The sequence below is a fragment of the Mauremys mutica genome, chromosome 11 (genome assembly GCF_020497125.1).
Source record: "Mauremys mutica isolate MM-2020 ecotype Southern chromosome 11, ASM2049712v1, whole genome shotgun sequence".
Taxonomy (NCBI): domain Eukaryota; kingdom Metazoa; phylum Chordata; order Testudines; family Geoemydidae; genus Mauremys; species Mauremys mutica.
The window spans coordinates 34,957,306-34,969,934 of record NC_059082.1 but is presented as its reverse complement, the minus strand read 5'-3'; the positions used below and the strand labels follow the sequence as shown (position 1 = coordinate 34,969,934).

The window sequence follows — 12,629 nt, the reverse complement described above, 5'->3', positions numbered from 1 at the left end:
TATGCCAAAAAATTATAGATAATCTTGTGAGACAAGTATACTTTCATTCAGTATTAGAATTTTAAATAGGAAATGTTCTGTAAGGGTGTTCTAAACTTCTGAAAGTCTTTATTTTTCACAGTAGTGTCATAACTGTTATTTACCAAGTAGCCAAGTATAGGCTCTAGACTGATTTAAAATAATTTAACTTCCGTCAAAAATCAGTGTATTTAGATGTTACTGATGAAATAAAATACCCATTGCTATTCTTTTTACATTTTATTCTGTAATACAAAACAAAAAGATGTAAGAAATAAATGAATTCTAGAATTAAAGTAATAGTAATTCAATGCAAGAGGTGGTAAATCAAGTATTAAATTTTATGATGACTAAGGGCCTGGCTCAATAAGTATCAGATTTGCAGGCTTTTATGAAGTGGAAATCCAAATCTTTCATTGAAGCAGGTCCTATATAATCTATAAAATGCTTGATTTCAAGTTCTATTTATCTTTTTCTTTTTGTTCTTTTTCTTTCTTTTCACGCTCAGATTTTGCTTCTTCCTCCTCATGTTTTTTTATCAACTGTTCCACTTCTTTTTGCTTTAGTACTCTAATTGTTGTCTTTCCATTCTCCCTTGTCAATGTTGCAATTTCAACTGAAACAGACAGAAAATATTTGCATTGTTACTTTTACCTTAAATAAGTAATATTTAATAGACAAGGTTTTTTATGGTTAGGATTGTCAAAGGAGCCTGAGGGAGTTAGGCACCAAACTCAAAACAGTCTCCTTTGAAAATCTCAACTTAAGGCCTTGATTCTGTCACCACTTTTGTACATGTGTTACTTACTCATGTGAGCAGTAAAAAAATAAATGGACTACTCTAATATACAGGGCTGTCCCTAGGGGCACGCAGGGCCCGGGACATAGGCGCCAAGTTTCTATCTGCTGGGAGGTGGGGAGGGTGTGTGCTCCCCACCTACCCCTTCTCCTCACCCCTTCCCCACGCAGTTCTGCCCCTTCCCCCAAGCACACTGCCCTTCACTCCTCTCCCCTCCCCCCCAGCACCTTCAGACACTGGGAAACAGCTGATCAGTGGTAGGCGCTGGGAGGGAGGGGGAAGTGCTGATCAGTGGGGCCTGCCAGTGGGCCGAATGCACTGGGAGGATGAGGAGGAGGTTGGTAGGCGGGCTCTTCCTCGCCCCTCCTGCCACGAAGCAAATGGCCCTCCCAAAACGCAGGGCCCAGAGTGGTCACCCTGATTCACCGTAACCCCGGGATGGCTCAGCTCATATAAACAAAGTTAAGCATGTGCTTGTTCGCAGGCTCAAGGTTGAGAGTTAGTAATTCCTGCATCTGCAAAACTGGCCATCGTCCACTGAAACTGAGTGGCAATATAAGAGAGAGAGAAGGTGGGACCAATTTCGGTTGGTGAGAGAGGCAAGATGGTGCTCCGTGTAGCTCAAAAGCTTGCCTCTCTCACCAACAGAAGTTGGTCCAATAAAAGATACTACCTCTCCCACCTTGTCTCTCTAATATCCTGGGATTGACACGGCTACAACTATCCTGTGTGGCAATATAATACACTCGTTTGTTTTCTAAAACTCCATTATCACTGACTTATTTTTGACTAAAAAGCAATTGTTTGAAACACATCCAGTTTATTGTAATCTTTTTACAGCAAGTGTTTGGGTTTTTCAGCAGCAAGGAGTTAAAGCAGGTTCACCTTTAAATATGGGAGAGCAATACTGCTTACCTTTCTCTGCAGAGAGTTTACTAACATCCATGGTTTTGTTTAGCACTTTAATGGCTAAAGCAAGTGCAGATTTCAAGGTCATTGCTCCTTCTTTATAGTCTTGTTTTAACATTGACACAGCTGCCTGTCAGACAAAGAATGGAGATTTATTTAATGCAAAGAAATGCATATAGGCAATTTAAAGTTCTGGTGTCAGTTGTCAGAGATCATTAATACTGCTGGCATTAACATTCCTGTAGGAAATGTTTTACAACTATTTCTGCTTGTAGTAGTAATGAATATGGAATTGCGGTTAGTACATGGTTTATCATGGACAAATTCATTTATTTTGTTTTATTAAGAAAAAAATCTCTTACAGCACTATTATTCCCAATGCATGTGGCTTTCCATCCTCCATAGTTTCCACTAGGATCACTCTGATACAGCTGAAATCCATAATGCTTATCCCAGCCAATGTACAGCAATGAAACACCAAAAGGACGTTTTCCTGTTAAAATACAAGGGTATTAATGATCTAAATTTAGTAACTAGATTGGTCCCGAACGCTGCTTTAAAAAAAAAAAAAAAAGAGTCAAGGAAAATGTTAAATCCTTTCCTCTGATCTAGGATTTAATAGACTGCTCTGTACTTCTGGTATTTTAGATAAGCTCTACTATAAATCCTTTTATTGTTTCCTTCTAAGATGTGAGGAAGAATGCTGCTGTAGTCTTATTTCAAACTCTTACCCTACCAGCAATTTATTTCCATGTAAACAAATTGGAATTTACCACCTTAGTATCTTAAAACAAATCTTCAATGACCATCCTTAATTTTTTAGTATAAGAGCTCCAGAAACCAAAGTACATTAATGGTCAAGTCAACCTCCATTATATTTGTAGTGTATCAGCCAGTTAGGGTCTTCTGCGTTTTAACACTTTTATTGGTTGTGTTTGTGGAAACATCACAGTTCTGTGTATTTGGAAACATTGCCTAGGCTATAACATTGTTATCTAACATTCACAGAACCATGTTGTCTGATCCACACTAATAATTTAAAAAAGTATTTGAAGACTGATGCCCCTAGCCACAGCTGCTAGTCCATAGTTACAATGGTACAATATATGGGTCCTAGATTTAATAAATAAATAAATACACACACAAAACTAATTTCTTCCTGTTGGGATTCAGGGCATCGCTGTGCTCAAAAAGCCCTACATCTCAGCCACCAACTTTTCAACAGTGATTAATGGCTGTGTCTATACCAGCAAATTTAGTATCTATAAATTCATCATCATTTCAATGCCATCATTTGGAAACAAAAGTTAATTCCTTTGGCAACTTTTCAGGGGTCATTTGTGCTTAGTAATTTTATAGGCCAGTAACTAAGTATTGTAAATAACTTCATAAAATCATTCTTTAGACATTTAAAACTTCCAATATGTTTCATTTATTTAACAGGGTTGGAAGGGACCTCAGGAGGTCATCTAGTCCAACCCCCTGCTCAACGCAGGACCAATCCCCAGACAGATTTTTGCCCCAGATCCCTAAATGGCCCCCTCAAGGATTGAACTCTCAATCCTGGGTTTAGCAGGCCAATGCTCAAACCACTGAGCTATCCCTCCCCCTTATTACCTCCAAACTGTGTATAAGCTTGCTTGATATCACATAGTGCTGTTACCAACTGCTCACAAGGAATTGGTTCTTGATACTGCAATAGATACCTAATATTCAAAAGAAATATAAAAAATAATATATTTTTGTTTTTTCAGCTCCATAATTCAGGTACAGAGCTCAGCACAGCAATGCTTAAGATATTATTTTGATTCACAGTTCTATCAGAATGAGAATGGAAATCCCAACGCACACACAGCTGGTACCACAGCATAAAGTACTAGGCCTCCTTATTATTTAGTAATTCTTACCAGCCAATTTGCAATGAGGGTGTGATAGTAACCTCCATGGAAACTGTACTTTTTTGCAACAGGGGAATGAAAAGTAAAATTAGCTAGTGGAAGGATGAGTACGAGCAGAAGGTAATACAAAACAAGTCACTGAACAAGATCCCTGGCATTGATGTCTTTATTACCAAACTTTCGAATAGAAAATGTGTGCCAAACTTGTTTCACAAGACTTAATAAAAAACACATCACTTTGAATTTTTCCATAATGATGTACATTTGTCACAAGAGTGAGTGGGCTCAATATATTACCTGATGACAGCCCATGAACAGAGACCAATGAATCTGGAACAATCTTTTTGGAGCAGGATAAATTAGGAGAGAAAACATGTTGGCAAGACAGGTGTATTGTAAAAATTAAAAAATGAAAGCAGCATGAATCTTACAAGGATGGCTATAAGAATGGAATAACGAGTTATCAGTTATCCAAAAAGGACTGAGGTTAGCAATTTAGTAAAGAGTATACATGCCTGTAACTTTAAATTTCAACACAACTTCTATTACTTGTGACATTACCATCACAACGTCTGTAAATTTACTATAAGACTACAGCTATAATAATAAATTAAGAAAAATGTATTAAAGTAATGAACCAGATCCTTAGGTATAATGAAAGTGTACCCTTTCACAGGTCTGGGTGATAGTATGCAAACGTAGTTTAAAATATATGAATGGCTTTGTACTCCATGAGGTGATATGGCAAATAAAATGTTTCTTTAAAAGAAACCAAATTTATATTTGAGAACACTTTCTGTAATTATATATTATTCCTTAATTAAGGAATCAGACAACCTTGAAGCTGCACACGTTTATTAGGTCTTTACCTTGCTATCCAGTACGTAAAAGTGTTTAATTTTTAAAAAAGGACATTTCTGAAGTAAGTACACGAACTACCTCTAACACATTATCAATAAATTGATTAGCATTTCACTGGAACAGGGTAAATCCTTAGTGGATGTAATCCAACCATTTTGGTTATCTATTTTATGCAATGTAAACAAACGGGGAAACTATACTGTTTCCTTTATTGCTCTAAATGACTAGAGATTCAGCTATAAACTGGAGCTGTCTGGAATACATAAGATAATGTAAAACACAGTTTGACAGATTGTTATTCTCCATTTTCTTGGCCTGGTTTGTCAAATCATCTAAAACTGAACAAATTTATCTTCTGCTAGTATATTTAATTAGCTGAATAGTGTTAAAGTTGGGTATATGCTCCATATATATAGCCCCCCCCCGCAAAAAAAAAAAAGGCTCACATGCAAGGCATTACATTTTATAACATGTATACGGTGGGACCAGAATAGTAAATAAGTATTATAAAATAAGCAGATCCATAAGTTAAATTTGTTGACTGGTACCAGGTATTCATTAAACCACTGGTTAGGTTCTGGTAAATGTTAAAGATCTTTTAGAGCTACTCCTTTTAGTTCACGTGAGCCAACCATACATGAAAGTAAAAGCAAAACTTAATTTAGTCAGGGGCAAAAATGTAGAACATTTATTCCTTTTGTTTGATTAAACTTTAATACATATACAGAGAACAAAAGAGAAGCATTTTCCTTGTTAGGAGGATTAAATTTGAAGTCAGGGTTAGTCTTAAGTCCTCATTGTCACACGTTACAGCTCTTAAGTAAAGCTACAAAAATATCTATAACCATACCTTTGTGCAATAAGTCTCAGTTCATTTGTTAGAACATTAGCATCTGAAGTTATCCCTGCAACACTGCAAGCCATATCCCTGAAATATAAATACACAAGTTCACTGGGTTGTTAATTCCTGAGCAATAGTTATATCATTATGCAATGTTTCAGAGGAAGAACACAGTTTCATACCTACGATGAAACCCACACACTGTAAAACAAAAAAGGCCATAAGCTCCTGCCACTGCATTATGTCAGATACATGTTGCAACCACTCCCATAACAGCACAGTAACATTCTGACATAACCTTTTATTCGGGTCAAACATATTGTGCAATGACCAACTAAAACAAAACTTTAAATTCTTATTAATTGAATATCCTCTACAATCTCTTTGTGTGCACAACTGACAAACTGGTTAATTGTTACTGGAAAAACTATTTGAGAGAAACAACTGATTCAGATGAGAACAGATGACAATTTTCTTAGCTGTATTTATTTTTTAGCAAAGAGTATTGCATATCCTTAACTGTGCCAAGCAGCTTAAATTTAGTGTTTCTCCTGCTGAATTTGAGATGGCTATAAAATATCCGCTGCTGAAGCAGACAGGATCTAATACATAAGTAGAAAAATAATCCAGGTAGTGAATGTAGAGGAAAAAAAAGTAGGAGCAGACACAAGTAATCACTCCTTTAATTGTAGGTAACACGATTCCTGAATAACCCAGTTCTTTCCCCCTGCTAAATAAGCCCCTGGCTGCCCCCAGGATCGGGGCAGAAAGGGAAGAGGGAAAGAGGGCAAAGTCACTTATGCCTCACGTGCACCAAGCAGAACTCCAGTGAACATGAGTATCCAGACCTTTATTGGGCAGAGTGGAAAACAATCCACAGTATGATTCTTGTTGATAACACTGGTAACAAAAATCTGAATAATTAGAAAAAAAAGATTGAGAATGGAGATATGGATCACCTCTATTACAGTTATGTCACAGAATATTAATGCATGCTTTACTCATATCCACAGAAAATACGAAAGACAAAACAAATGCATGATTTGAAACGTGACTTAGAGCCTATACAAACTAAAGATAACATTTGAACAAGACAGGGATCAATGTTATTGCAGAAATAATGTGCAGAATTGTTCAGTTTTAAATCAGAACAGAGAGCACATGAAGAAAAACAGGAAGTGGAAGGTAATGTACGTAACAGAGTGCACATCACTGAAATATGAAAACCTATCAGCAATAGAAGCAACGGGTAAATTTGTTCACGAGTAAATCTGAAAATTAGGAGAAATGAGGAAATCAGAGAGCAGAGCGTTATCACATAAATGCTAATGCAGTGATAGCACCCCGTATTGGGAAATACCAGCTCCGATTACAAGCAACATTCCCATATTAGCTTTAACATATGGGTTATTCTGTCTAGAAAAGAAAGATTTTGCTATAACCATAATTTTTGAGATCTGTTAAAGTTAACACAGATAAAATAATTTCATTCAAGAACTCAAAACTCCTCAGGTTGTTTGAATGACAGAGGTAATTAAATACCCTATTAGCAATTATAACAGCAGCGAACATATTTCACCAACATCTCAACTTACTCATTAAGCTTGTATATTTTCTCTGAAAAAAAGACTTCATCAAGAAGCTTGTGGATGTTGCGCCGTTCTGCTGCTAACAATACACCATCATTTGCTAAAATTCCCAGGCAAGTGCCTGCATGTCCAATTGCTTCCATAGCATATTCAACTTGATACAAGCGACCTAGAAAAAGAGGTTTAAGTTGGTAAATTCAACCATTTAACTCTGAAGAGGGTCAATCCTACAAGGTGTTATGCTTAGTATGTTGTGCGAGGTGCTCAACTTAACTAACTCTCACTGAAGTCATCACATCACAGGATCAGGTCCTAGGTTTGTCAAGTTAATTGGTCAGAATCAAGTAATAAATCCAATGAACACACACAGTGGCAGGTTCAGATAGAAAAAAGCCTTGCCCTTGCAGAGAATTTTAAATGCAAGTTATCTACAACAGTGGTTCTCCATTGGGGGTCCACGAACCCTTTCAGGGGGTCCACGGGGCCCCGCAAATAAAACCCAGAGCCTGAGCCCCAGCAGCTCCCGCAGGGCTGAAGCCAGGAACTGCGGGGTTGAAATCCCAATCCTCAGCACCCCCAAAAGGGCTGATGCCTGGAGCAGCAGGGCTGAATTCCAGAGGGGCAGAAGCCCTGAGCCCATGGGCAGAGTTGGGAGGACACAGGGGTGCTGCATCCCTGAAACTAGAGTGCAAGAGCAGGGCAGTCCTGGGGCAGCTCCACCCCTCTCTCCCAGCCAGGTAAGAGGTGGGAAGCCAGAGCCAGGCAGTGTGGGACAGCTGATGCTCTGGCTGGTGCCATGGAGCAGGCAGCTGCATCATTCCTTCATCTCCTGCTGCTGCTAGTGCAGGTGGTTGAAGCTGCTCCTCAGCTCCCAGCCCCCTTTGCTCACACAGCTGGTAAGAGCCGCCTGGGCGAGGGGACCTGGTTTCATGGCTGGCAGAGCCCTCAGGGAACAGAGACCGCAAGGGAGGCCTCCCGGCACACAGCCCCTAGCTACCCTCCTCTCTGCACCCTGAGCTATTCCCCTGCCAGCACACAGCCACTAGCTACCCCCACTCCCTGCACCGAGCTACCCCTCTGCCCGCACACAGCCCCAGCTACCACCTCCCTGCACCATGAGTGGTTTTCAAACTTTTTGAGCTGAGCCTCGACCTCTGAGTTATAATTTTTGGTTGCACCTCCCTCCTCATCCCTCTTCCCCCGCAATCCAGACAGGCGGGTGGCCTGCTGAGGAGAGTTAGGGGTGGATGTGGCGCTCCCTCCCCGGACTCCGCTAAGAGCTGGCTTGATTCCCCACCCCCCCGAATCCTCTCCTCTCCCCACTGGGCTCTGGAGTTTTTATACTATGATGTGGGGGGCCTCAGAAAGAAAAGGGTTGAGAAACTCTGATCTACAAAACTAACTGAAGCAGAAACAGAGACAAAAACTATGGATTTTTCAAGATTCAAAAAGGAGTTTTAGACACTTCTATGAATAAGTAGCATCAAATGTTACACTAGGTAGCATACTATTGTATGGGCTATTAATACTCATGTGCCAGGGCTTAGCCAATAGCCGGGAAATGTTTTCCTTGTCATTCCACTGCCTAGGATAGTACTGAACAATGGTTTGAATTTTGGAAGGTTAACACCTTCCCCTGATGCATTCAGCATTAAACACTGTTGACAAAAGGAAACAGGATACTGAGTAGATAAACCTTTGGATCTGTTCCTACATGAAAATTCTTATGGTTTTCCAATTCACACTTTTGTGCATTGTTTCCGGAGTTATAAGGATGAATGCGGTTGTCTTTCTGGAAACTGGGGGTGTATCAAGGCTGGCACAAGCAACCCCCTGGCTGACAAAGTTTACTGCAAAATCTGACTGAATTTTGCCCAATACTGGACAGAAAAAACACACCCAAACTTACTACCAAAAGGGTGGTGGCAGTCAGCCCCTCTGGGCACGAGCACGTAATTCACTGCCAATGGAACAGGCAAGAACCATATATAAATTAAGCTGGAGAGCCTTCAAAAAGAAATGTAAAGATGCAGATCTCAATTAGATAGAGGAACTTTTATACTTTATTTCTTAAAATTATCTCAATTTGCATTAAAATTAAAAGCATATCTCCACTATGGCCATGAACTCCCTTATAGTTTGGGGTGTTCCTCTTAATGTGAAGATCTGATTTCTGTGTCACAAATGAACTCAGGCAAATTGTCAACACTCAAGACTTCTACATATTTCAGTTGCCATTTAATCTTTTTGGGGAGGCATAAGGAGAGAAGTTGATTGGTCATGTGGTTCCCATTTACAGAACAATACCTTCTGGAGAAAATATAGTAGTTCTAGAATCATATCTTCGAGACTGTAACAAAAACATAACAGAACTCTTGTTATTTTTTCCCCTTTAAACAGAAGAAACTTTATTCAGTAATATTGTAAATCATGTTCAGCAGTAACAGTGATTTCAGTTTAATATCGGTGAGACGTATAGCATTACAGGTAGTTTTGTTGCCATTATTGTATGTTACCTTTTGTTTCTAGTCAAGGGACGAGTGCTCAATTTACATTTACTCAACGCTTTTTCCTCTTATCCCTACCCCAATCATTGTCTTCCTCACAAAGCTTTACAACTAATGCTGTAAACACTTCTGCACATGCTTAATTTAGGTAAAAAATCCCAATTTAAGGTGGGTAAAGTTAAGCATGTGTATAAGTATTTTCAAGACTGGGGCCTCTGTTCTTTAAAGTCATTGAGCTGCAGAGAGCTTAATGATACTGCTGAACTCAGGCACAAAAAGGTCTCTATTTCATGCATAGTAACTCACCATTTTGCTTGTACACTGTTGTTGGTACACTGTAAAAAAAACAACAGTCACTACAAAGAATAGGTTTGTAGAACATAACTACATATATTTCTCACTTAGACATTGAAAAATGATGTACAAAAGTACTAATTACAGTAATTAGCTCTCAATAACAGAACCTCCATTTCTTTATTATTCTAATAGAAGGGTCTTTTAAAATGTTGCAGTTAAGTTTTTAATAGACATGAATCTCAGTGATGAGGTAATTAAAAGGGGGTCGTGGGAATCACCTCGACAGGTGGTAAGTAAACCTGATAAAAACGATCCCTTTTAATGCCTTATCTCAAAGTAGAGATCGTTGTAACGAAGCAGATCAGTGCCTGTACCTACTGGGCAAGTGTTGAGGCTGGGGCAGGTTTCTGCCCCTCATTCTCCCTGCAAAGTCCATATTCCCAGAGAGAGAAATCTGGGGACAGACAAGACACTATCCCCTGCCCAGCCCAGCCCCCTTACGCCCCGACCTACCGAGAGGGGCCGGGGACAACCACCGTCCCGTGAGAGGCTATGGGGTTCCCCCGGCCCAGTTCGCAGGCGGCTGCACTGCAGAGTCATCCCCCTCCCCCCGCAGCACGGGAAGGCCCCACCGCCTCCCAGTTCACACCGGGGGTTGCTACTCTCCTCGGGCCCGGCCCTGTCCCACCCCTCGGGCGGCCGCCCCGCACTCACCGCCGCGCTAGGTGCACTGAGGGGCCCGTCCACCGGGAAGAGACTGTCCTGCCACCGGCCACTGACTCAACCCCTCACCGCTTGCCAAAATGGCCGCCGCGCACGCGCGCTAGCATGTCCTGGCCCACGGGCCGGGGCACTCCCGAGTCCCGGCTCAGCAAGGCGCTGCTGGGGACGAGGCGGGCGGCTGCGCGTCCGGGGCAGAGCTCGCTGTCTGGCGGGGGATCGCTCCGCTCCTAGCCCGGGCCTCTCGCTTGCGCTCTACGAGCAGCTCCCGTGGCCAGGCGCCTCCGAGCTGGAGCAGGGAGCGCGGTCACACCGGCAACGGCTGGGCTCCAGCCCCTTCAACGCGTCCCTCGTGCCAACAGCTCCAGCACCGCCTCCCAACCCCCTTGTCGCTGAGAACGCGCCAGCCCTGGGGAGGCCCTGAATCTGCTCGGCCTGGCGCCAGGGCACTGCAGGCTCCTCAACGCTTCTTCAGTAACCAGACTGGCGAGAGAACTAGCGTGTCCCCCAGGGGTCTGACCTGGGCGCAGTCATGGTCAATAGAGTCATAAATGATCTGGGGAAAAGGGGTAAACAGCGAAGTCGCAAAATTTGCAGCTGATACAAAACTATTCAAGATAGTTACGTCCCAGGCAGACGGCGACGAGCTGCAAAAGCAACTCTCAAAACTGGGTGACTGGGCAACAAAATGGCAGATGAAATTCAGTGTTGATAAATGTAAAGTAATGCACGTTGGAAAACATAATCCCAACTATACATATAAAATGAGGGAGCCTAAGTTAGCTGAAAGAGATTTTGACGTCATTGTGGATAGTTCTCTGAAAATATCCGCTCAATGTGCAGCAGCAGTCAAAAAAGTGAACAGAATGTTGGGTATCATTAGGAAAGGGATAGATAATAAGACAGAAAATATCATATTGCCTCTATATAAATTCCCGGTATGCCCACATCTTGAATACCGCAGGCAGATGGGACCACCCCATCGCAAGATATATTGGAATTGGAGAAGGTTCAGAAAAGGGCAACAAAAATTATTAGGGGTATGGAAAGGCTGCCATAGGAGAAGAGATCAATAAGACAGGGACTTTTCAGCTTGGAAAAGAGATGACTAAGGTGGGGGGTATGATAGAGGTCTATAAAGTCATGACTGGTATTTCGAAAATCAATAAGGAACTGTTATTTACTCGTAACACAAGAACTGGGGGCACTAAATGAAATTAATAGGCAACAGGTTTAAAACAAAAGGAAATATTTTTTCACACAACACACAGACAACCTGTGGAACTCTTTGTCAGAGGATGTTGTGAAGGCCAAGACTATAACTCAGTGGTTTGAGCATTGGCCTGCTAAACCCAGGGTTGTGAGTTCAATCCTTGAGGGGGCCACTTAGGGATCTGGGGCAAAAATTGGTCCTGCTAGTGAAGGCAGGGGGCTGGACTCGATGACCTTTTGAGGTCCCTTCCAGTTCTAGGAGATTGGTATATCTCCAATTATTACCTTTTATAACAGGGTTCAAAAAAGAATTAGAGAAGTTCATGGAGGATAGGCCCATCAATGGCTATTAGCCAGGATGCGCAGGGAAGGTGTTCCTAGCCTCTGTTGCAAGAAGCTGGGAATGGGTGATGGGATGGATTGCTTGATGATTACCTGTTCTGTCTATTCCCTCTGGGGCACCTGGCATTGGCCACTGTTGGAAAACAGGATGCTGGGCTAGAGGGACCTTTTGTCTGACCCAGTGTGGCTGTTCTTATGTTCAGAAAGGTTATGCCAGCAACCACAGTATTAGTGTGAAGGACTGGCACGTTGATACCACTTAGTTTCGGGTGTATCCAGGTGGAATTACTGCTGTGTCCTTGCAGTACATTTGAATTCTCCAACAGACATTGTAAAAAAGTCCATATGAAATAAAATCTCAACTGGCAAAGATTAAAAGGGTAAAATAAATTTTGTGTATTGTGCCAAAATTAAACATGGGGAATTTATCTGAAAATACACTTCATGAGATCAGGCAAAGATGGACAAGTATGATTAAGAACTAGATTCAAAGTTCACTGAAATTTAGGGGAATATTTCCATTGATTTCAATGGCCTTTGGCTAGATTTAGAGAGTATCATAGAAGATTAGGGTTGGAAGAGATTTTAGGAGGTCATCTTCTAGACCAACCACTGCTCAAAGCAGGACCAACACCA

The 12,629-nt window shown here is 41.4% G+C and overlaps 1 protein-coding gene across 1 annotated transcript; it reads right to left on the bottom strand.

The window, feature by feature from the left end:
* Positions 1-245: 245 nt before the first annotated feature.
* PSMA4 (proteasome 20S subunit alpha 4) lies at positions 246-10,833 on the bottom strand. The gene is made up of 9 exons (XM_044980918.1): positions 10,434-10,833; positions 9,729-9,757; positions 9,223-9,265; positions 6,922-7,084; positions 5,336-5,413; positions 3,344-3,432; positions 2,089-2,219; positions 1,733-1,856; positions 246-634 (listed from the first exon to the last, which is right to left on the bottom strand). Exons 2-9 carry the CDS (start codon positions 9,729-9,731, stop codon positions 480-482), a joined length of 786 nt encoding a protein of 261 aa, XP_044836853.1. The 5' UTR covers positions 9,732-9,757; positions 10,434-10,833; the 3' UTR covers positions 246-479.
* Between the last annotated feature and the right edge of the window lie 1,796 nt (positions 10,834-12,629).